The following is a 25,638-nucleotide window of genomic DNA, read 5'->3' as shown; positions in this document are numbered from 1 at the left end:
TATTCTGCAAAGCACACAAAAGACATTTTTGTTATGTACATTTTTGTTTAGTACTACAAATGCTAGGATTTCCCTACTGTGTGCTATGGTGTATATAAATTATTATACTATATACCCTTGCCCCCCAAATACAGCACCTTTGCCCAGTTACAGAATATTTAAACAGGGTTAAATTGAATTACAATGTACTGAACAGTTTGATAGCAGTTGGTGGTAGCCAATCGTACTGCAACACCCAACATTCTGCATACTGAAATTCTACTGACAACAGACAAGACAAAAATTAGCAAAGGTACAGTACACACACCTGGGAGACTTGATATAAATACTTAAAAAAAAATTACTGAAACTGTATTCTATTAAGGTTAACAATTAAGTTAGGTATTTAGACTTATGTCAAAATGCACATTATAGGGTTCTTGCCAGCTTGGAAGTCTGGAGCCCAGCTAGACTTCATGTAATTGTTGAGGGGCACTTAACTCCCAGACACAGGTTTCAACAATCACTAAAAAAAACAACCCCAAAAAACAAAACAAAAAAAAACCTCTTGGAGAGCTCCCATTTTACAACTTTAATTTCCTTTGTGGAAAAGCCACTATTTAATGCACATGTGGTGCCTGGGAATCTGATTTTGGTATGCGCACGTGCTGCAAAGGAGGGGGATAGAAAGAGGGGGAAAGATTGGGAAGGGATCCATAGAAGAGGAACCCTTTTATTTCAATACATTTAGGAGATCAGCAAATTAGCAGCCAGATCTCTTAAGTTTACAAGAGCTTCTAAAAAGAGTAGCTGAATGAAGAAATACAAAGTATGTCGGGTCAAAACCTTAATCACATTTAAGGCTACAAGTCTCAAAGTTTAATATTTGAATTACAAATGCAGTACATAAAAAGCTGCTACAAGAACTTCCCTTTGCACAGATACAAGATTTTTGCAAACTGTTAACTGTAATTGTTATGAGTGCTGAGCCCCTGCATCTGTCAGAGGCTGGGGATAGCACCTTTCAATTTTAATTGAATATTCAGTTTATTCGATGTTCACCTATAACTCGACCATGAATAAGTTATGAAATTAAAAACAGTTCCAGATAAACAGCATGACAGCCAATATAGATGCAGGTCACACAGCATTCAAACTAGAACTTTTCCCATAGCTTGATCCAGACCACGCTGGCTCCTGAACTAACAGTGTTTGAGAGTTGAAACACTTCCTTATCTGAGTTTTGGGCCTAGTTTTCTAGGAAAACTAATGCATGTCTATCACATTTTTTCGTTTTATTTTGGGGTCATAATTTAGTCAATCCACCAAAATGCTTTGCTCCCAAAATAGAAGTCAGGCAGGCAAGGTTTAACCACAATAATACCACAGTTACTTGCTTTGTATTTGGTTTAAATATAAACAAGCCATCAAAAAACAAGATAGGTCAGACAGGTGAAAGGAAAGGTTCCTGTTTAACAAGGCAGATGATTGCATCTAACCTGCATCCTCATCATTACTACATTTGAGAGAACACACTCCTTTCTAACTGTCAACACCAGCATTTAGGCTACACTGGTAATCAAAACCTTAGGAAAAGAGTAGTAATCTGGAATACGCAACTGCATAAGTGAACATTTAAGGTGGGATTAAACTCCTCTGTACTTAAACTGTAGGAGTAATAACTGGAGTGGCCGAACTGCAGCAGTTGTTATTCTCCCTGGTGCTGGAAGTTGCCAGCCCACAAAAAATGTTGCATTTGGAAACTGGACTCATAGCACTGGAGTGTTTACAAACTTAGAACATACACGTCACTAAATTTAACGTTTGGTAAAATAGCTCAGCAGATCTTTCAGACTATTCTTCCAAAAGGAGTATTTAATGAAAAATTACTTTTTTTTTTTTAAACCAAAAAATGTAAAGTCAGTCTGAGTAAAGTATAAAATAAAAGAGAAAGCTGTCTACATTTTAAAAGTGCATGAAATGCTTCTATTACATGTCTAAACAGTGCCAAAGTGAATTGAAGGCTAACTACTAGTTCTTGCACTCCTAACATAGGAAAATGTAAAAGTTATCCCCCCACATTATTACTTAAAATAGTCAGGAGTTGTCACAATTCCTAGATTTAACAGACACTGCTTTCCTGTACTAAGATGTCTAAATATAAAGAACTTCAAAATAAATAGAGTAAAAATCAGTTAAACAAAATCTCGGTGTGCAGAACATTTATTCATTTAAGAGGTTAGCTTCCTTCAACAGTTATTCATACAGAAGAGGGCTAAACTGTAGGCATTGTTTTGCTGTACAGCTCTTCTGCATGGAAGATTCTTTTATACAGATAGTCATTCACATGGTTCTACTGCTAGTTTTTAGCTTCCTCCTCTTCTTGAAACCAGTTCAATACCTTAGAAGACTTGCTCTTTTCTCCCCTTCATTATTTGAGAAAAAGTAGACACTGATACAATATTTAATTTTCAGGAGTTAACACAGCTCTGCCTTACTTCAATTTCTTTAGTGCAGAGAGGACTGTGATTCTGTCTGAATTCCAATAAGTGAAGGTGGCTGTTGGCCACTGACCGTGGACAACACTGGCCTTGGATTTAGACGAGGAGGCATGGAATTAGCTGGGCGGATGAGTGGTGGTGGGGGCTGGTTTAGGGTTGGTCTTGGCTGAATAAATCGAGCCTGTTGCTGAAGTGGCGGAGGTTGACGATGGAGAGCTGGAGCAGCAGGAAGTGTTGGACGAAGTAATGGAGGAGGCTGGTTCAAAGTTGCTACAGGAGTTGCTGGCACTGGAGCAGATGCCTGTGCAGGAGGTGAAGGACCAGAACACTGAGTGCCCTGTGTGGCCTGTGCCTATAAAATAAAAGAAGAGAGCAATCCTGGAGACAGTATAATTTATTTTGGGTTGCCAGGGTCCACTATACAGGAAGCAGTATTTTATGAAATTGGGGGGGGGTTGGCAGCAAAGCAGGGGAAGAAAATAAAAAAAAAAAAAGTTACCAAAGAAGCATTTTAAGTTCTAGATAGCTTAACAGTGAAACTAAAAAGAGAGCTTATGAAGCAACAGAAGTCCTACTTTTCTCTTGCATTAATACATGTTTGTAAGTTCTCTATTTAAATACACCATCCTGTTCTCAATAAAATGAGAGCAAGAACTGGCCCTTCAGTATGCAAGTGTATCAGTGTTTATGAAGATGGTTTGTCATTCACCAAAATTAAAGTTGATTTATATTTCATTGAATTAAATGCTAATCCTCAATCCATGCTCACTTATGTGATACACAAAAACACACCTCATCTTCTTCGTCAGTGCTCTTTCCTGATGGCACATTAGAAGTATTTTTTGTGTCCTCCCCTAGAGTAGAAGCATCACCATTAGAAGCCAGGGTTCCTTGTTCCGCTTCCCACTCCTGCAACACCTCCTCTAAGTTAAACCGACGCCTGTAGTTTACAAAGAAGTTCTTCACTTGACCAACAGTCTTGTTGCCAATTACATCTGCAATAGCTTGAAAATCTTTACCATATTTGCGGACACCTGGAAGGTAAAGTAAATAATATACCTGTGAAGGAAGAGAGTCAAGCACAGCTGTGTGATATACACAGACATGGTCTTTGGGACAGTCAGCCAAGTTTGAAACTTGGAGAATTTAATTATAAGGCAGACCTCAGCCTCCATGGAAAAAAAATAACAATCGTTCTGCCTTGCAAACACAGCCTTGAAAGCGTGAATCAGTTCGGTTGGGGCTTGTAACTGACTTGTAAAAGATCAAGGGTTACTCAAAGGGCCAACAATCTACAGCCACAAAGGGCTAGACTCTGTTGGGCAAACAATCTTTCAAGTTTTTTTTGGAAGGAGATCGGGAGGAGCCCATGAAAACTGTGTTGGGGGAAATATATCAACTCTGAATGTTAACTGAGTGCCACAGGCTCAATTATAGGCTCCTTCCAAGCCAGTTGCATGTGGCTGAGCCAATTTCTTTGCAGAGTTGCTATGTGGCAGCTGGCAAATAGCAGCTAAGCTCACCACAAAAAATGTACTAGACTAAGCAAAAGGTAGAAAAAACTCCCAGAATTCTAACATTTTGGCATTTTCTTTATCCTTAAATTCACAGCTTGTCTTCACAATCCCATGTATAACATGGGAAACAACCCTATAAATAAGATTACAATTAACATATATTCAACTGAACAATAATAAATACTTAAAAGAGGTCCCATGCCCATCCCCACCAACGGGCTTCATTTTTTCAATGATTTAAGCATTTGGAAACAGATACCAAAACAAGCTGTTAGGATCCAATTCTCCAGCAAAAGATGAGAATGATATGAAGATTCTCTTCTTCCTCTTGCCAATTTTATGGGCCTCTGAATAAGACAGTTTCATTACAGATGGCCACATAGTTTCATAGTTGGTAGGGTCAGAAGGGACCTGAGCAGATCGTCAGGTCCAGCTATTGTTTACTGTTCCCCAAAACCTTAATGCTGCCTTAGGCAACAGTGGAAAAATTTCACTTCCTTATAAGAAAAAACGCACGGGGAGAACCTTTGCATGCACAGGTCTTGATGCATACCAGCACCAAATCAAACACCCTAATACTAGCATCCACCCTAGTACTAGCATCCAACTGACTACTTCAACTTTTACTAATTCTTCTTAAGCTCAGTTTCTACTTAATATTTAGACAGTTACTAAGTCTATTCTCAAAATTTTGTTATATTAAGAATAAATTGTCCCAAGTTCCTCTCCACATTTCCCATTTTCAGAGGGGAAAAAAAAATCTTCAAAAAGCCAAAATAAACAAACTTTCCAGTGTTCCAAACTTAGTACCATGGCAAAAAGAGAAGTTTCATATTTCCGATCAAGCGGAAAGTTCAAGATTTTATAACCTTTAAGATTCTACTGTGAAGCAGCTGTATTTTATAGTCTAGGGTCAAACAACATGTTAATAAATTGAAAATTGGAGAATCACTTTGGCTACTGACAGATTGGGAGGGAGTGGGGGAGGGAGGAGGAAGAGGAAAAGGTGGGCTTTACCAGAAGAGGCAGTGTGTTAGTTTGACCTGGCTTGCCCAACATCTGTATAGATCAGGCGCTTCTGTGAGGCTTTTTGGTGTTTTTATCCAATAGCCGATTCAATCAAAAAGCCCTACAGAAGCACCCGATCTATACAGATGTTGAGCGAGCCAGGTCAAACTAATGCAATGCCTCTTCTGGGCACGCACTAGGCTCAGGCTGACATCATGCAGAGTTTTAAAGTAAGTGCTGTTTTTGGAGAGGGAAGGGGGGGAGGCGTACATCTGTAAGCAGCCTTTGTTTTCTGCTACAAAAACTTTCATGTGTCACAAGTGAAATAAAATTTGATTTATGAAGTGTAGGAATTCCTCATGACTCATAATAATTCTCAGAGGATATCATTTCTATACCCAATAACAAGAAAAGATCCATGCAAGAGGCGATGCCTCAATTCAGAAAGAATAAGGATGTAGTGAGGAGAGTCGCTTAACATTACAGCATACATTTCAGATTTGCTTAAAGAAAAGCCATAAGCTATGGGTTGCTGTGCCCTTTTTACTTTCTGTGAAAATGCATCGTGTTCATTATATGTGAACAACAACCCATCAACAGTAAAGTAGGGAACTACAGTTGAAGCTTTTGAAGGCCCAAACTGCTGCTATTTCTATGTGGTTGGACTAAGCCACTGAATTTGAATGAATCTGAGCCAGGGCACCACTTCATAACTTTTTTAAAAACGTGACATCACCCTGGTTAAGTATCACTGCTGTGATGCCTCAGCTTACCTCAGTGGTTCTCAAGCAGGGTGCTGCCATTGCCACCGCCATGGCCATGGCCATGTGGAACTGCCCCATGTTCCTCATGCACAACCAGATAAACCTAATGCAAGCAAAAATGCCTGCTTTTGCTGCAGCTCTTCTCAGTCCAGCCCCCTCAGTGCTTCTTCTGGAGACACAGGGCACCTATACATGTGCAGGGAGGCTGCTCCAACACGCTGTAATTATATCCAGGGCCAGATTAATACATAGGCAAACTAGGCACACACCTAGGGTCCTGAGCTCTGGCACAAATAGCCCTGTCTGCCTCCCTTCCCCTGCGCAGGTCTTACCACTGTGATGGCTGCTTCCTAATGGTGGCTCCAAGCCCCACTCCCCACAGGCAGCAGTGCCGGGGTGAACAGGGAGGTCTCAACTGGCCTGAGGCCCATGGGTTTGCCTAGGGCCTCACTAAAGTGTTAATCTGGCCCTGATTACAGTGCAATGGAGGAGGACAGTCGATTACTTGAGTCTGCTGGAGTGTGGAAATTACTGCACCCCAGCAGCCTCCAGCATCATGTGCATCAGCATCCCCATGCTGAAAAGTTGTGGCAGGGGCACTAACTGAAGCTCGTTTGACAAGCTTCAGGTAAAGCGCCCCCACCACCATTCTTCAGCATGGGGATGCTGATCCACATGACATTCTGGGCACTCTTGGAGCCGCTCTAATTGAAGTGCACCTCCCCACACCCCCTGGAGCATGTGTAAAAACACCTACAGTTCCACCAGCCTTGCATGCCTGTTTCAGGGGCAAAAGCAGACCAAAACAAGCTGCAACAAAAATGCAGTCACTCATGTCTGCTTTAGGCTATACTGGCTGTGCTTGAGCATGGAGCAGTAGCAGCTGGATGCTGCTGGTGCAGGGCCCACAGCACCCTAAAAGGATGTTGCAGCACTGAAATGGATTACAACTTTGATTGCTGAGGCCAGTGGTTAAGGCAGGCAACCAGTGACTGCAGGGTGTTGGCAAATGCAAGAGAGTCAGCAGAATAAGTCTGGGAGGAGCAACGACAAGGATTTTAACTCTGTTCAGACAGCTGTGCACAGGGATGAGATGAGTGCCTGGCTACCGATTTAAAAAGCAGTTTCCCCACTATGCTTCAATCCTCTTTGTTCTGCCACATCTTTTCTACAAGCAGCAAAAAAGAGCCTCACTAATTCACAATGTTAATTAAAAGACCCACTGCACTTTACCTACTAACTGGTTTGAATTAGTTAACAGCAAACAAAAGATACCATAAAATAAAATGCATTTCTCTCACTCGAAATATGTAGATCAGGTTTATTCATTTTAGCCTATCAACACTCATTCTTGTATAAACAGTTCTCAAAAATATTACAGATGTGAATACAGCACTCAAGGCCAACATGTGTACACTTTATTAGTATGGTTTCATTGCATCTTGAAAGTGTCTACCAGCTCTTTAAGCCAGGTAACTCTTAACTGATATACAATGCTTATCGTACAACCCTGCAGTACAAACACTACCCCAAGTTCTTTCTAACCTCCTTGTTGAGAAGAGCATTATATAATTAGATTTGATCTCTTGCTAAAATGGATCTTGAAATAAAAAAAACAAACAACCCAGGTGCCTACTTACAGAGGGGCCAACTTACTCCTCTCCTTGCCAGACTGGGAACTAATCCTAGTCACACAGTTACTTGAAGTGGGCTAAATTACCAAGTTACTATTTTAGTTTTACCACATTTTAATTGAAGTTTCTAGTAGCAATTGGTCCATTATCTGTACTCCGGTCCCAGAACAACACCGAGAAAGAGACAGTCTGCAGTGATCTCATTTCCTAAGTGTGGACTGGCTTTAGTAGTTTCTGTACTGGCAGCAGTGTGACCTCAGGAGGTCAATTGTCACCACACTAAAAGGACTGTGGGGGGTGGGAACCTAGTTAGGTTCAACTTTAAAATGGATCTTGATAAGTTTATGAACATGGTTGTCTGAGCTAACAAGGGAGTGAACTCTATGGCCTGTATGGTCCCTTCCAACCCCCACAGTCCATAATTCAGTTTTTTCAGGCTGTCTTTTCTCCCCAGACAGGGGCATCAAATGAAATGGACCACCATTTCTCATCTCTTATTTTTAGTTGGTCACAATGTTTTTTTGTTTGGTTATTTATTTATTTTTAAGTAAGGTGTGCATGTACAATCATTTAAAACTAATATTTCATAACCATTTGAAATTATGCCCACCACAAACACTGGACTTAGTAAAAAATAACCAAGTCTGAACTTATGGAATAATCAATATTATGATTAATAACTGTAACAGCAATATGTACAAATTGTTAAGTAATTGCAAATGAAAGCCATTCAACCTTTTAAAAAAAAAAGTTTGATTCTTTCAAAAATAGGTTCAGCATCAATCAGTTTTCCAACAGCTTTCAAGTAGCAAGCATTCAGTGAATATATACAGGCATATGTAAAAAAAAATAAAAAGTATTCATTTTAAAAGGCGATGAAGAACAGGGAGGACTGCATGACTGTTAAAGTAATACTGAGCCGATCTATTACATTTCATAGATGTTAGGGCTGGAAGGGACCTTGAAGATCATCAAGTCCAGCCCCCTGCCCCAAGGGCAGGAAGTCAGCTAGGGTGAAAGGATCCCAGCAAGATAAACATCCAATCGTTGCTTGAATGAGTCTAGAGCAGGTGCCTGCATTGTTTCTGGAGGGAGCCTATTTTAGACCTTGGGGGCTCAGACAGTAAAGAAATTTTTCCTTATGTCCAGCCTAAAACTGTCATAATCTTCTCTAAAATACTGATCGTCTCAATCTTAAAATGTAACTAAATATGCAAATTATTTTTATGCAACTATTTCTGTTTATACCTTAATGTTCTCTGGATTGCATACTACCCTATTTTAAAACATGACAAAAATCTGAATTCTTATGCATGCACGCATGCACATAAATGCATGTTACCTGCATCCAATAGCATACCAATAAGTGTACTTCCAATCATTAAATGTGTTGGTATAGCATTTGTCTCTGGTTTTAGATTTTGCAGTACAATACTGAATGAAAATCTACACATGAAGGGACAATGCAGCAGTTAAAGGTAACCTACAAAAAAATGGGACTTTGCTCTTTTTGGTTCTTTATGGATGTGTAAGAGTCTCCCTATTCAATACGATAGTATTTCAGATCCAACTAAAGTAGAACACCGGAATTAGAGTCTGGTAATATTGTCATTAAGAACCACTGAGAGAAAAGTTATTTTTTGTTACTTTGTTTAGAACAAGTGTCTACTAACAGCTATTTAGCTTCAATTACCAATTAAAATTTTGAGTAATGACAGACTGACACACTTACACACTCCTTTCAATTAGAAAGTTAAATGCTAGCAATATTTCTTCTACTTCCCACTGATCTTCTATTAAAAACAGAGACTTGACCTTGACAGTCTTTTCAAGATTAAAGAACACATTTCCCCCTCCTTGTTAAAAAAATAAAGCAAAAACAAACAGCCACTTGTACAAAATAAGAGGCAAAAAAAATGAGTGAGGATTGTGGCATTTAAGTCATCTGCATGTCAGTTCAAGATGAACTGTTACAGATTATCCCATTTAACATACCTTGCACTGCAAGAAGCTGTTCTTCTGTGGTCCAACGGGCATTGATTTTCTGATTAGTCTATTAAAAAGTTAGAGAAGTTGCACAGAGATTGTTAAAGTACACTCTGAAAAACTGTAGAATACATGAAAATAAAATAAAGTTACATGATTTAGCTGAAATTAAGTTTACTATGAAGACGTATCCCTCCAGTCAATAAATCACGAATTTAGATTACAAATTCTACCTTAAATTTACTAAACAGGAAGGTGTATTTGGATTACTGTTTAATTTAGATTAGGGCTGTCAAACTATTAAAACATTTGATCATGATTAGTTGCGCGATTAAAAAACAATTAGTTTCAATTAATTGTGATTTTAATCGCACAGCTAAAACCACAAAATTATGCAGGTACTTTGTATGGTACGGGGGTGGGGTTTTTAATTGACTCTGGAGGCCAGGGTGGGGGGAACCCCCACACGCTCAGTAGGATGCCCAATCTGAGCAGGGTCTCTGCAGAGCTGCCCTGAGCCTGCGGCATGCACCGCCGTCCGATCATAGCCCCAGTAGTAGGCTTACCCTGCCCTCACCCCAGGAATGGTGGCTGTGGGTAGACCAGCCTGGGGGCAGCTGCTCTGGTCCGGCCCCAAACTTCCCTGCTTACCTCGCTCAGCGAGGTCCCAGGTGGTCCCAACCTGCCCTAGGCCCAAAAGATGCCAGGCAACCTCACTGCAGCCCAGCACCTCCTTCCCCAAACCCCCAGTGCTGCCAGCCCACCTGCAGATGGGTGTGCCCCCCTCTCCCCCCAACCTTCCTGTTGCAGCCACCTGGAGCCTGCATCCCGCCAAGACTCATCACAGCAGGGCTGGATGGCATCCTCAGGCCCCAAGGCTCAGGCTTGGGGTAGGATGCCCAGGGACCCCCAGGCCTGAAAGTGGTTTGTGTCCAAGCTCCCTGGCAGTCCCGACCTGCCCTAAGCCTGAGCTCTGGGCCCTGAGGGTGCCAAGGCAGCCCTGCCATGGCTCAGCACTGCTTTCCACAAACACCTGGTGCTGCCAGCTCAGCTGCTCAAGGCCCTGGATGGGGGCTGTGCATGGATGTGCTCTCCTCCCCACCCCTTCTGCTGCAGCTGCCCAGAGCCCATGCCCAGGCTACCCTAACAGCTCCTCTGCACTGCCACTGCTGTCCCACTGGATGGCCTGGAAGTGGCAGTGATGGCAGGAGGGCAGGCTCCAAAACCATGTGCACTATTATTGTGTTAATTTTTTTAACATGTTAATTGGTTCTTGTGTTAATTGCAAATGCTAACAGCAATTAAACTGACAGCCCTATTTTAGACCTAGATTTCTTTGACAGCTTTCCCTAGATCTTAATGCAGTCTTTCATATCTATATAGTGCTACTGGTGATCAGCATTTCCGATTGTTCAAAAGACAATTTGATTCCAACTTGACCGCATACACACTGTATACCCATTCACGGGGAAGTCATTTCAGTAGTAAGAAACAAACCTATTAATTCAATGAAAAATAACAACAGATAGTGCAAGATTTTATTGGAAAACATGGACGACAGAAGGCACTTAAGAAAAGAGCCAACAGTTTTGTTATCAAAAGTAGTTCTTTGTAGGGCACCGACTGCTGTGCAGTCCTCTTTTGTAATTGTGACAATCTTTTACCATTTATATCTATTAAGAAATAGCATATTTTGCTGATTTCTTCCAGAGACCAGTCACCTCTACCATTACATAACTTACATTCCATTTAAAAAGTACATCTGAAATGCAACACTGTGCAGCAGCAAATGACTCAAACTTATGTATTATTATAAATCGACTGAACAACTGAAAGTACATTGGCACAAGTTTTAGCACTTTGTACTTATTTACCTCAGGTGGTTTGAATTCTTCTATCCCGCCTTCCATTTTCTGTTTAAGTGCACTGTTTACTTGCTTAGCATTTTGAACCTTGGTCAAAAACAACAAAGTTAATCAGCTCCACAAAGAAAGTTGATCACTTTACACACATATCTTCACTAGGATTGCCACAAGTGTACCTCCTAAGTTAGAGAGAGAAACATTATGGTTTAAGGCTCCTCTACTTTTAACTGCATCTTCACAAACGCATGCTACCCTGGAGAGAAAGACAGAAAACTATTTAAACAGCCTTTCCAAAGACAGTGATCTCATGTTTGTCTAGCAGGATGATGAACCAGGGAAAAAAAATTTACAGTAATACATTTTCACAAAATTACCCAAAACCCACATAGGAAATGAAATAATACAAAATGCTCCAAATAAGGAAATTCTGAAAACCGAAACATGAAAGATGTTGAGCGAGACAAACTGTATATGTAACTTTTTTGTAAAGGCTAAATTCTTCCTTCCTCCCCTATAATGACTCTTCGAAAAAAAAAAAGAATAATACATTTCCAGCTACCTTCCTAATGCAGTCTAGTTTTACTGGTGTCAGGTTAGCTATGATCTCCTGATATGCTGTATGGTGGAATTATTAAATCCATTTAGAGGTTGAAAACTTTACAGAAGGGGTAGCTTTTACCTCCCACTTAACACATTCCTGTTAATATAGTTTACAGTTGGCATAGAAGTGATCGACAGATGGCTGCATATACGCCAGACGAGATCTGCATACTGCAGAACAGAGCCATGAGTGCCTGAATGTGTGGGAGGATGTTTTGCAAATCTGATGAAGAGAATGGATTAAATGCAGCAGAGACTACAGATCTCAAATGCTGCATCCACTAGATCACTTGGACGCAGGGGAGTAGTATAGAAAGCTGGGGGTAAATGTTACATCACCTAATCAGAAGCCAGGAAGTCATATAAAGAAACAACGCTATTCGAAGTTCCTTTATTGTTTATAGGTAACTTCGTTAATTAATCTCTTCCACTCCTTTCTTTGGTTTTATAATTTTTTCCACAGATATTCCATTGAGTATAAAGTCAGATACAGTACAAGAATCTTACTCCATCTCATTTTCTGTTATACAAATCCCCCCCCTCCCCAACCCCAAAACTGCTCAAGGTTTAAGCAATTTTTTAGAAATGGATGGTTTTACTTTATTTTACCCTCAATAACAGGAGTATAGCATTAAAAAGAAAAGAAAACAACTGAGTAGAACTAGCAAGTTAGAAGGACTAATTTAACAAGTCTCCCTAGAGAAAGGGATTAGGACAATACATCTTTCAAGTACAAAAGGTTTGAAGCAAACAAAAAATGAAGCAGATAACCCAAGATACCTGTCGCTTCAATGAGATTAGCTCCATATCCAGCTGTCTAAGAATTGTATTGGCAGCATTGGGACTACAGGAAACTGCAAGCACATCTTCCTGGGTCAGATACATGCCCTTGGGTGGACGACACTTAGAACGCTGAGAGTGATGGCGGTGCTGTAAGCTCTGATACTCTCTTCTACCCAGCCCTATTTTGCTGGTTTGAACGGGCTGTTCATTATTGCCCTTAAATTTACAAGAGATAGGTGATTAAAGGATACAGCAAAATATACACACTTTTTTTTTTTTTTAAATAAAAGATTTACATAAACAAGAAAAAAAAACTATAAAAAGAGAAGGGCATTAAAGCATTGTTGTTGATGTTTTGCTATCACATTAGCTGTTGGACAGGCCTGCAGTCAGCCTTTAAGAAGCTTTTATTCATCTCAAAAGTTTAAAGCTTGGCTCCATACCACTCTAATGGTATTTTCAAACTGTGTTATTAGAATTATTAGCATACATATTGCTACAAAAAGGGAGGGGGTCAGGAAATTCTTGTTCATTAGAAGTTATCAATTGAAAGATGTTTTATAGTGTTCTATTACATTCCTATGAAGGTTGCCTAGCATCTCCCCATTATAAAGCTGTTTTCAGATGCTCAACATGTTGCCAAACTTCAGCTGCCCCAGCTTCAGTTTTCCATGTAGCCCTTTGTCCCAGGTTGATTTATTATTATTATTATTATTATTATTATTATTATTTTTTTAAAGACTTCAGCCCAAACAGTTCAGTTGTTTTCAGAAGCAAGGACAGAGGAAGGTATTTCCCCCCCCCCCCAACACAAGAGATTCCATTGCCATAAGGCATGCTTGAGCTTCAACATCTACTTACACTGACAAAAATATGTACATACAACCCCACAGAACATGCTCCCTCTTGAGCAAGCACATAGGGATGAAAGTGATTTTTCCTTTTAGTGGATGCTTCAGGGGCTCAAGTGGCACAAGGAACAGCTTAGAGGAGGAAGCTATGGGTTTCAGATGCAGAGAAGCCAAGAGCCAGATCTAGGAGAAACTGAGGAGTAGGTGCTAGGACCTGCAGAAAATGAGATGGGCTGGTTTGCATGGATGTGCATAGGGGAAGGATGAATGATCAGGTAAACAGTGGGAGGAAACAGGAATGGGAGCCAACAGCTGAAACAAGACTCATAGATCAAGTTGAGGTACCGGGATGAAGAAAAGTCACTGGCTGGGCAGATACTGGGGAAAGTACTGATAGAAGCTGGGGGAAACAAGACTGGAAGCCAGCATGAACACAGAACATGTGTACGTGCACATGTACAGAAGCATGGCAAAAAAAAGGTCACAGAACAGTAAAAGGCACAAGGTCCAGCTAAGCAAAGAGACCAGAAATAGGGTATCAGAACACAGAGCCAGTAAAGATTGAACCGAGACAAAAAATGGCTTCAAGGTTGGATGAAACAGAAAGCTTCCTTCCAGAACCTGAAATGAATACCAAATTCTGAGCGTTTCAATTCATAATTAAAGATCATGTAATTCAATACTACTGCAATGCATTAGAATAAAGGGGAAATATCAATTTTGGCCACTCCTAAAATCAAGTACTTGGATCCTGTAACTTCGAAAGCATTTTTAATGCAGGTTGCATGCACAATTTTCTGGGTTAAACATAAAAACAAAACCCACACAAACTGGAACACTTGCTTTCCCTTTCAATTCCATTATGAGGGATCTTTAGCCCCACATGGTTCATCAACAAGGTTGGTACAGTTAAAACCACTGCTTAGACTTCTTCCACTTGCATTACTCAGAGGTAATAGATCAATAACCCTTCACCTGGGCAAAATATTAGGGAACTCGAACATCTCACCAGAGGGCTTCACAGGCACTTGTTGACAGATCTTGTCATCCATTCCAGGCTCTGCAAGAGTGTTTTCTAATCACAAGGCCTCTTCTACTGATTTACTCTTAACGTGACCTTGTCCTAATACAACTAATCCCAGTCTCCAGTCTGTTGGCTTCTACTGTTAGTTTCAATTTATACCCCTCCCCGCTCCAGTTTCTATTCTAATCCATCTTCTTCCCCTGCTCTTCCCTGACACCTATCCTACTTTGTACAGTCAATCCCACTTCTCCTTTCTCCACACAGTTGCTTTGTCAGATCAATGATTCCTCCCCGTGCCATTTACTTTCCTCACTGGTTTCCCATTTTAGTCATCTTAACTGTGTCCCATCCTTTCCTCCTCACTCAGAGCCATCTCCCATATATTCTAATCCCAGACTTACTGCCTCAGTGTAGTTCCCTCCCCAATTCAATTTTTGTCTATTTTACATTTGAATCAGATGGCTACCTCCTTCATTTTGTCTCCACACATAGAAACAAGTTGCATAGGATAATAGAAAAGTAGGGCTGAAAGGAATCTCAGAGTCATTTAGTCCAGCCCTCTGCTCAAGGCAGGATCATCCCAGACTAAACCATCCCAACCAAGTGCCTGTCTAACCTGCTCTCAAAAACTTCCAAGGATGGAAATCCCACAACTTCTTTAGGTAGCCTGTTCCAATGCTTGACCACCCTCATAAGAAGTGCCTCCTAATCTCCAAACTCAATTTCTCCTGCTTCAAGTCAGGCCATTGTTCCTAGTCCTGTCCTCTATGGCCACAGAAAAAGGTCCATCTCCATGCTCTCTGTAATTGCCCTTCACGTATTTGAAGGCTCTTATCAAATCCCTATTCAGTCTTCTCTTTTCCTGATTAAAACAATCCTAGGACTTCTAGTCTTTCTTCAGAAGTTTTACCTCCCAGTCCCCTAATTATTTTTGTTGCTCTGTGCTGTATTCTTTCCAAACTATCCACATCCTTTTTGAAGTGTGGGGCTCAAAACTGGACAAAGCACTCCAAGTAAAGCCACATCAGTGCCTAATAGAACAGAAGAATCCTTTCATTTGATTTGCAAGTGACACTTTTGTTAATACAACCCAGGATGCTGTTGGCTTTTTTGGCAGCAAAAGCATACTGTTGGCTCATATTCAGCTTATTGGCCACTGTAGCCCCCGGGTCTGGAGCACTGCAGTCTAGTCTGTATTTGTATATGTGACTGTTCTGTCCCACAGTGCAGGACTGCACTTCTCCTTGCTGAATCTCATCTGACTGACTGCAGACCATGTCTCCCATCTTATTCACGTTATTCTGAATCCTAACCCTACTCTACAGAGTGTCTGCAACTCTATCCAACTCAGTAGCAACAGCAACACCATGCATGATCAATCACTCTGTGAGGATGCCACATGTGGCAAAGTCTGATCCGCAGAAGCAGCTGCAACAGGCTCAAAACTGCTCCAAGGAGGCAGACTTCACAGATTTTAGCTGTTAAGCCCCACCAAGTCTTCAAGCATGAGAAAAATTGACATTTGGCTAGCATGGTGGATTTTCAAAAGGGACATGCCCAATATTAAAGGCTGTATTCCTCTGCCAAACTAAGAGAATACTACAGAGCCTCAGAGAAAATACATGGAAGAAATCGAGAGTTCTGATCATCGTTCTTCTAAAATGAGAACAAAACAAAACAAAAAAGACCCAAACAAAAAACCCTGCATAGCCTGAAGAGAAAAAACCATGAACTACAGAAGTTTCAGCACAAATTAGCTGCACGTAAATAACTGACAACAGGGTTTAATGAAACGTTAATGACACTTCGCCTATAAAATTACATTAAGGTCCCTAACTTTTTTAAAGTTAAAAAACAAAGTCTAAAAATGTTACAAAACACTGGCATTAAAGATGGTTTCTTCACACTTCCTAATTTTTAGAGCTTGACTTCACAACCTTATTAATGTTCTTTTACCATGTGTGTATCTAATACAGACACCTCTCTAGGAGTAAATCCCTTGATTTTAGTTACATATTATACTGCATGAATTCCCAAGTTCTTATGGTTTATCGCTAGTGGCCAAAAAATTTACAGCCACGTGGATGAGGAGTAAGCCCTAACTTCCATGTTAGCTCGCCTACTTCAGCATTTACATTTTATTGTTTTTCCTCTTTTCAATCTTCTGCCATCCAGAACTGCCATCAGCATAATACTGTATATGGGTTCCTCTTCTTCCTAATCTTTATGAGAAAGAGAAGAAATGTGTATATTATACTTCTCTCCCTCCCACATGTCAATCTACCTTAAGTGTCTTGTGGAAGTTACAAGATATGCTTTAGGTCAGGGGTTTTCAACCTGTTTGGATCAGTGGACCCCTGGCATGCAGACATGGAACAGGGGGTGGCATGCAACTGAATGTGGAGCAGCGGCAGCCGCCTCATGCAAGCTTCTCCCACCAGCCATGTCTGGCTGGGCAGGTGGCACTTCCATGGCAGCATGGGATGGTGCGTGGCAGTGCTCCATCCCTGTGTACCCCCAGGGCCTTCTCAAGTATGCCCAGGGGGTACACATACCCCTGGTTGACAACCCCTGCTTTAGATCAAAGCCAATTTTAAAAAAGGTTCTAAACATATTTTGATGATGCCAGTTACCACTGATTTTGGTACATTACCCTAAAAACAGCAATTCAAAAATCTCCACCAGATTAAAGTTGTGGATGCACCTATTTTTATTGTACAAATATGATGCACCTTATGCCATCAGGCCAGTTCCCTCCAACAGCAAAGCAAATACAATGCTACCTTTTCATAGTCTGATTTACAAGCTTATCAAATGCCATCTTTAAAAAGTTATTAGGCTGCTTGCCCTCAACTCCCATTGAATAGTTATTCTAGAACCTAATTCCTTTGATAATTAGAAATCTTATTTCCAGCCTAAAGTTTATTCACAGGCAATTTATACACATTTGTTCCTGTGCCAACACTGTTCTAACTTAAAATAATTCTTTATCTTCCTGCATGTTAGTAGAGGGCAATCATATTCTCCACTTAGCCTTCAGTTTCCTAAGCTAAAAAGCTTAAATAGTTTTAGGGCCAAATCCGAAGTTAGACTCAGCTGCCTAAAAGTCAGAATGTAGACAGACCTCTGCTCAGCAGCTTATTAAACTGGTGATATTTAAACCTTATTAGTTATCTTTTTTTCCCCACCAGACAAGACTGTTCCCTCAGGAACTGCAGTTCTGCCTTCAGGACACCTGCAGAACTATCCTGATCTCAACAGCATCCAAGTTTTCCTAAGAAGCTCAATTCTGTAGGACTATTCTGAGCACACGTACAAAGCAGCCACTTTCACTCAAGGAAGGAGAGGTCTCCCTTTCCCAAAATGCCAGCTAGAGGTCTTGCAATTAGATTAAGTGGGAGACCTGAATTATATACCTGCCCATGCCTGTTGGCATTCAAGCCTGCCTCTCCCAGGAGAGTGACCTAATTGCTAGCTTACAGGTTTGCCTGCAAGAGGTTGTATCCAGCACTCCTGATGAAACTGAGTCATTGTATGGTGATGAACGCAAGACCTGTAAGGCCAAGAGTAAAACAAGTGGGATGACTCCATAAGCACAGTGATTAGGGCTTTTGGATGCATGGAAGTAAAATGCACGAACAGTCAATGGATAAGAATAAGTCCTGAGAGCATGGACAAGAACCCAGGACTCCATTTCCTATCTCATTTTAAATACTAGCCTACAGAATCTAGCTCCCTCTTGCAGACTTTTTCTGTCCCCACAGATATCATATTTCTTTTTTGCAAAACCAGTCCTTTAACCAAGAGGGATGTTCCCAACCAACCTACCCTGCAGCCTGGTGGGATTAGAGCACTCACTGGAGTAGGGGGCAGGGGTAAGGAAGAAGTCCCATGGGATTAGAGCATTCCATGGAAGGGGGAGTGTGGGGGAAGACAAACATAGGATTTAATTCTGTCCCAAGCCTAAGGAAATTCAAACCTTGCTTCCCACTTCCAGGGCAAGTGATGCAACCCAGGGGCATCAAAACTCTACATATGCCACTTGCCAAAAAAGGGTTGTGTAGCTGCTCTTACATCCTGAGGGGACATGCTCCTGACAGCACTGATCTAATGGTGACTGCAGGAATTCTTTTAGCACAAAATACAAGGAATGGGAGCAAGTGGAATGGTCTGGTTTCTCAGCAGCAGGTTTGGAGTCACCATGGAAGCAGCAGAGAAATATCCTTAAGTCTCCTCTTGGTATGGGAGACTCTCCATTCCTCTATTCATCATGGTAGCCCATCTCTGCCCTCGTTCTGTCTGAATCTATCTTTCTTGAACATGGGCAACCTGTATCTCAGTATTGTACGCAGTAAAAGTGTACCAAGGTGAAACCACCTTCAAAAAAGAAGAGAAAAGAAAAGGACTAATATATATGTGCTTTCCTGCACTCCTGAATTGAAGCCATATAAACAATCCAAACTTCCCTTCGGCTAGTCTTGACACTATTTCAATAACATTCATTAGCACATTAAGTCTTCCTGTAACTTTTACAGGGGTTCTCAGCTTACAGAAGCTATTTCATATATAGCATAGGTATCAAAAGGAAAGGTAGATGTACAATCCCCCACAGGGCAGGGTTACAAAGGATAGCCCATGGCAGAAAACGGTTGCCAATCCCTGTTCTAAGGTCTTTAAATAGAGAGGCAAGTGGAATGCTTAAGAGATATCTAAAAGGTGCTAAGTTTACAAAGCTTAGCTGTTTTTTTTATACAAACTACTTTAAATACTGTGGGTATTTTATACTTTAGTCACTCCATTTCAGTAACTTAGAGTATTACCTGAAAAATAAATATGCTACTCATTAAAAGACGTTTGTTCCTTTAAAAATTTTAGCATCTGTAGAATTGTCATGTCTACCAATCACACTTTTTTAGAACATTACTTACTAAAGCAACAACCAACATGAATTTGTTCAAAATGCATTTTTATCTAGGACTCTCTCCATCCAACTCATGTTGTGTTAAACCTTACTTCAAGTAGGTTTACTCATTTTAATTAGGAATAGCAAGAATAAGAGTGGCAAAAAATGGTCTAAGGTACAAAACAACATGGATAACTCCTCAAGGCTTCAAATGAACAAGCTTCTCTTACTTGAAGAAACACCCTTTTAAAGGTTTTAAGCACAACAAAAATGCTTACTGTCCTCAGCATCAGGAAGACAGTTTGGTAAACAGACGGACATTTTGCCAACCAGAGGGCAACTGATTGATAGGAAACATAACTGAGAAGGGCTTATGGAAGTTAGCCAGAGACCAAAGAAGTGCGTGTTACAGATTGTACAGCAATTGTTTCCGTAAATGAAGAAACAGTTTAATCCAAATGCCAAAAACAGATTTTTGATGGCACTCCTTTCTGTTCCTACCATGATTCACATTCTTTATATACAACTTCACAAAAAAAGTGTTACTAACATTCATTGTTAGAGTGTTTGTTACCTCCTTTTTGGTTTCTTTTTTGGGATCATAATCACTATCATTTCCATCCATTGGATGTGCTTCTTCCACATCATCATCACTGCACGTAAAACAGATTAGTCATATTGGTTCTATTTATCAGCTATTTCACTTTTACCAACACAATTATATAGTTAAAGGAGCAAAGACACACCTTAGTCAGTTATATAGTGATTATAAACAATGCAACTAATTATTATTTTGCTAATTTTTTTCTAATATTCAGTGCTTTATATTTCCCTTTGTTAAAAATTGTAATAAAGCAGGAACAGCTGAGGTATAAAAGAGTCTTTTGTTGGAAAAAATAGTTTAAATCTTGCAGGCTGCTTGCAGACATTAACCCCCCCCCCACAAATGAAACAACAAAAACAAAACAAAAAACACAAACCGAAAAAAACATGCTTTACTGGAAGCAACAGCATGTTACTTTACCTCACCTCTACAGCGTCTGTAAAGATCAGGCACTTCAGCAGGGCTTTTGGCACTTTTAGCTAAAGCTGGTTCAATCAGCTATTAGATAAAAGTGCCTAAAAGGCCTCATTAAAGCACCTGATCTTAACAGATGTCAGGTGAACTGGGTTGAAGTAATGTCCTGCCTTTTCTGGTCACGTGTGGGACTGGGCATGGGAATGCGCTGAGCTTAGAGTAAAGAGCTTTTTGGGGGGTGGGGGAAGAAAGGATGTCTGCAAACACTCCTAGCGACTAGCCTTGGCTTCCAGTCTCCCAAAAAGACCAGAGGTATGCAGAAACAGATAGCACTGGTGCTGCATGTTTTTGCAGGAATTTTGAAGTGCTAAAGCAATGGATCTCAACCAGATTCCTGCAGCACACATGCAGTCTTTCTGCATTAGGGCTCTTTGATACCTACGGACCTATCTAAATTGTGGCAGAAGTTTGCAGTGCAGTGATGATGCCTTTAAATCTGGCTCTTTTAGCTGCATGTGCACCCTTCCACCCCTATCACTGGATGGCAGAGAGGCAAAAACTGCATCAGTAATTTAGGGCTTGTTCTGTCATTTGGTTACTGTATTCCATACAAATAAATGAACAGACTTCTAGAAATGTTTCTTCCAAAACTGAAGTGCACTTACACTAAGTTTGTACAGCTATACCTGTACCCAAGATTTTAAGTCTCTAGGGCACTTAGTTATTTAAAGAATATGCAACCTACCTTTCACCTTGATTATTCCTATTAGCTAGTTTTCGAGCCTGTCGATCCATCAAACTTGTCCTAGAACGAGTCTTTTTCCAAGAGTAATAATATTTTACAAGGCTTGCAATGGTTTTGTCTGGAAGCTAGAAAAATCAATTCAAACAGAAAAAAAATACAAATGGTATTTATTAACTCCACTCAGTACGGTAACTATGCTGAAGTTATAAACAAACATACACAAGAAGTATTATTTAAATTCATGGGAAAAATGTAAAAAGAAATCAGTGTCTCAGCCTTTTTGCTCTAATCACAAGCCATTTTATGCTTTACCCCCAAAAAACCCTCTCGTGGTACTTTTATAAAGTAGTAAGAAGCTTACAGTTCCACAAAACTGTAGGTGTAAGAACAGAATTTAAGTTTTAGTTTTTAAGCTATTTTGAGCAAAGACCTTTTGTTTGGACATGTCTCTAGAAAATTTGGCCAAATGATTTTTATCCTAATAAAAACCCTTGGATGCAAGTAAAATTATAACAATTAAATATATACAACCAAAAATATTACCTTACCATTTGCTGGATCCTGTGAAAGCTCTTCCCATGGAAACTAAATGCTTGTTCAAACAGGACTTTATCTTCAACTGTCCACTCATCAGGGAAGGGAGTGAAATTAGGGAGATCCGCAAGAGACTTCTCAATGTTATGTTTATGCCAGAACAACATGCCAAGTGCCTTTGAAAAGAAACAAGACCTGTTGTTTTTAATCAGACTTCTTGTAAAGTGCAGTGACATGTAATAAAAATTCCACATGGAATACTTCTCAAAAGCAATTCACACATTTTGTCTCTCTTCTATTATGTGTATGACAGCAGATTACAAGAGAATTTTGTAAAATATGAACATTTTTGCATTTTATTTACGCTGCAGTCAATTTAAGGTTAGCATGGCAGCATCATCTCAGAATTAAACACATTAAATTAATAGGCCCAAGTCTGATCTGTTTTCTCTCTCTCCATTAGTCTAGATCTCCTTGTGTATCTTTTCTAGACCACCAGGCTCTGATTCCTGTCTCATTTCACAGCACTGTTCAAGAACCAGAAAACTATCCAGAACTCTTCATCCACCTACTGCATGTGGACAGGCAGTAAAATACTCACCGAGATAAACGTTTAGAACTGCAAAAACTAGAGATATGAAAAATAAAAGTTCTGCTGTGGAAGTCTCACTTTTTGGAGTGTCTTCTTAACAAACCTTAACCCCCTCATCAAATAAGAGTTGTCCAATTTTGTGAGAGACTTCCCTTGCCCCTAGCTATAATGCTGAAGAGAAGCTTTTGTATTTTAAATCTCTCTACTTACACCAACTAATATCTCCACATTCCTGGTGAGGATGTTAGACCAGACATGCCTTAGAGAAGCCTTCATGGACTTTATACTTAGTCTTATACTGGACTTGGAGAATTAAAAGAGCTAAATAGTTTACAAACTAAACTAATTAGTTTCAAACAATTAAAGCATGATCAACAACTCACCATCAAGTCAAGGCTTTGATTTAATGTCTTTCAGTAATCGGGGATACAATACACTTATTCCTTTGAAAGTCTAAAAATCATACCAAACTACATACACCTTCTGTTTACAAAACATGTTGTTATCTCATTCTGCTGTAATCAAGGTCTATTTCATTCCTCTTTGGTTTGGTTTTTTTTTTAAAAACAATTACTTCTCACTAGTGAGTGTTGAATTTCACTCTAAAGAAGACTTAATAGCTTGATGCTGTCACAAGTTCTCATCATTCAGTATTCTCATTGTGCTAACTTTCCTTTTTACTTTTTTTTTTTTTTAATTTGTACAATTCTGTAATTTAACACACATTTTAGCGAACGTTAACTAGCAAGGTTTACCTGTACTTTAAAAAGGAACACATCTAGAAGCTGGTAAAACAGAAAAAACTTTTGCTTTCAATTTTCACGGTTCTAAGCCCTTAAAAGTTCTAATATCTTGACTGTTTCTTTGGGTCTGAAAAGTGCCAGTTGAGGAGTTTTCATTTTAAAACAAAACATGTCAGAGACCTCTAATTAATTATAATACCTGTGATCTACAAAAGGCCGCACTGATCAATGTTGTTTAAAATTTAAAAATGCAAGAATTCCAAAATTTAAGAAATAAATTAGTCCCTTCAAAAATATTTTCCCTTAATAAATTATATTTAAGTTATATACATACACAATTGCATGACATGCCCAGCATATCAAGAAACATACCAAACCTTTCAAAAGTGACATTACAAGCTGAGCATGTCATGAAAATAAAGAGTTCAATCTTTTGCAGAGAATCCAGACCACAACTGTATGCAGATCCATAAAACTGCTGTGTTTGCTGCCGGGCCTGAAGAGAAATAGCGTTAATTAATGGCAGCCAGGAGTAGTATTGAACAAAAAACTGTGATATACTTTTACACTGAGCAAAATCTTAGACCACCACTCTCATTTAGTGCGCTTACCTGTTCCACATTGTATCCATGCTTTTCCTTTGCTATTGCAATATATTCATCCACTGTAAAAAAACAAAACAAAAACAAACAAACAAACAAAACCAAAAAAAAACCAAGCCAGAATTAGTTTTTCTAGAATTATTAATTCCACTGTACAATTACAGAAGATTGGCCACCTAGTGCAGGAAAGCAGAGAAAAATGTAGGTGTGCAAATGTAGGTGCACAGGACTGCAAAGAGCCTCCTGTTCTAGAAGTCCAGTTCCCTGTGTTTGCAGGCAACCATTTGTCCAAAGGCTCTGCAAGGTCATCATCCACTTGGACGCCTCACACACCATAGCCACTAAACGCCCCCGGGAAAGGAAATGAGACTGTCATAATGAATATGCCAAAGGCAGGGAACAGAAGAGACAAGCTTGCTGACAGCAGCAGGGAATTTATTAGCATAATAAGCATTGGCAATCCTAGGGAAGAGAGGACAGCCTACACTAAAGAGAAAGGAAAGGCAAAAAAACCCAAACGAAACCCTACAGTCCTTATTACCAAGCTGAGCTGGAAGGAAAATTTCCTCCTGACCTGAAATATGTCAGCTGACACAATGCTGAGGGCATGAGCTGGGCCCACCAGCCAACTCTAAGGAAAGTTTCAAAGTACAGGAAGGAACACCAGCAAACCCCAAGTAAACTTCTACTTCTGTAGCCAATATTTTAAACCAGGGCTTTACAACTTAAGTGGCCAGAGACCACAGGCTCCCTGGCCACATACCATACTGCACTCCCCACCACACCTTCTCAACACTATGCTGCTTGATCCCATACTGCCTAGGCTTCCCCACCACTACACTGTGCCACTGCCTCTGCACCGCTCAGGGTCCCCAGGTCATGAATTCCACTGAGCCATACAGACCATGCTGTCTCACCTGGGCCTGCCCCCAGGATGTGCAGGAAATTGAAGCTGGGGGAGAAAGGGGGAGCCTGGAGACAGCAGTGGCAGCAGTAAGAGGATGGGTGAGCACTGCCTGGATCAGGAGCTTCAGGTTAACCCCTCAGGAGTCACATGCATCTTGCAGGCCATCAGCTGGACAGCCCTGCATGCCCAAAGCATTGGGGGGGGGGCAGGGCAGGGGAGCAGCTATTCTTCCTGGTTCAAACAGGTGACCAGCAGAAGCCCTGAAGCCTAGTATTACCAAGAACCTCCACCACTGAGACCCCATTTCCTTTAAACCCCGCCCATAAAAAGGTACCAAATATACAACTTTACTTATCACTGCTCCAATTATTGCTCATGAACACCCACACTCCATTACAATATCCCTTCCATAAAACTTACCAAGCTTCATCTTGAAGCAATGCATGTTCCTTGCCCCCACTACTTTGTTTGGAAGACCATGCCAAAACATTACTGCTCTGAAGTTTCTAGAGCAGTAATGACCAGGTCTAAAATCTGTCTGTGACCAGTTGGTAGCCATCTGATCATCTACTTAATATGACACTTTTCCCTATGTTGCATCTCTTTAACCTTCCTTTCATACACTGCTTACTTTAACAGACCCTTGTTCTGCAAAAAAGTTATATTCACACTTAACTGCACAATGCAAGCAGACTACAAGAGTCAGAGGCTCTCTAAAGCATATAAAATTACGCACATGCTAGTCTTTGAAAAAGCCAAAGTACAGGAAGTTTCTCCTGCAGTTTTACAGCACCAAGCACAGGCACCACTATTACTAACTGTACCAAAGGGTATTTATCAATGTATTGGGGTGATCGGGATTCGGTGTGACAATAAGGGTGAGGATTAGAGATAATCATTAAGGTTAGAGCTGGGTTAGGATGATTCCAGGTACCAGTAAACCAGTTACGCGGTTCTGAGCACTCGGATCTAGGTTTATGGGCGCGATTAGGATAAAGTATAAAATATTATGATTAACAAAGAGAGGGTGTTTTAGGGCTTCTGGCAAGAATGAGGCGTTACATTTGTGTCTAGGTTTAGGA

General features: G+C 40.3%; 1 protein-coding gene across 7 annotated transcripts in view; it reads right to left on the bottom strand.

The window, feature by feature from the left end:
* Positions 1 to 60: 60 nt before the first annotated feature.
* RCOR3 (REST corepressor 3) overlaps positions 61 to 25,638 on the bottom strand; it is a 34,459-nt gene continuing 8,881 nt past the window's right edge. The window contains exons 4-13 of one of the 7 annotated variants that reach the window (XM_019516408.1): positions 23,659 to 23,711; positions 23,382 to 23,543; positions 21,727 to 21,888; positions 21,179 to 21,303; positions 19,966 to 20,068; positions 12,635 to 12,853; positions 11,264 to 11,341; positions 9,399 to 9,456; positions 3,273 to 3,514; positions 61 to 2,832 (exon numbers count right to left, since the gene is read on the bottom strand). In XM_019516408.1, the coding sequence (XP_019371953.1) occupies positions 2,488 to 2,832; positions 3,273 to 3,514; positions 9,399 to 9,456; positions 11,264 to 11,341; positions 12,635 to 12,853; positions 19,966 to 20,068; positions 21,179 to 21,303; positions 21,727 to 21,888; positions 23,382 to 23,543; positions 23,659 to 23,711 (1,547 nt within the window). In that variant the 3' untranslated portion in view covers positions 61 to 2,487. Of the gene's footprint in view, positions 2,833 to 3,271; positions 3,515 to 9,398; positions 9,457 to 11,263; positions 11,342 to 12,634; positions 12,854 to 19,965; positions 20,069 to 21,178; positions 21,304 to 21,726; positions 21,889 to 23,381; positions 23,544 to 23,658; positions 23,712 to 25,638 lie in introns of those variants that run through there. The other 6 variants (XM_019516409.1, XM_019516410.1, XM_019516411.1 and 3 more) reach the window with 6 other exon arrangements.

This window comes from Gavialis gangeticus, unplaced genomic scaffold (genome assembly GCF_001723915.1).
Source record: "Gavialis gangeticus isolate Ggan-Ray unplaced genomic scaffold, GavGan_comp1, whole genome shotgun sequence".
Lineage (NCBI taxonomy): Eukaryota > Metazoa > Chordata > Crocodylia > Gavialidae > Gavialis > Gavialis gangeticus.
This window is presented reverse-complemented; position numbering and strand designations above follow the sequence as displayed.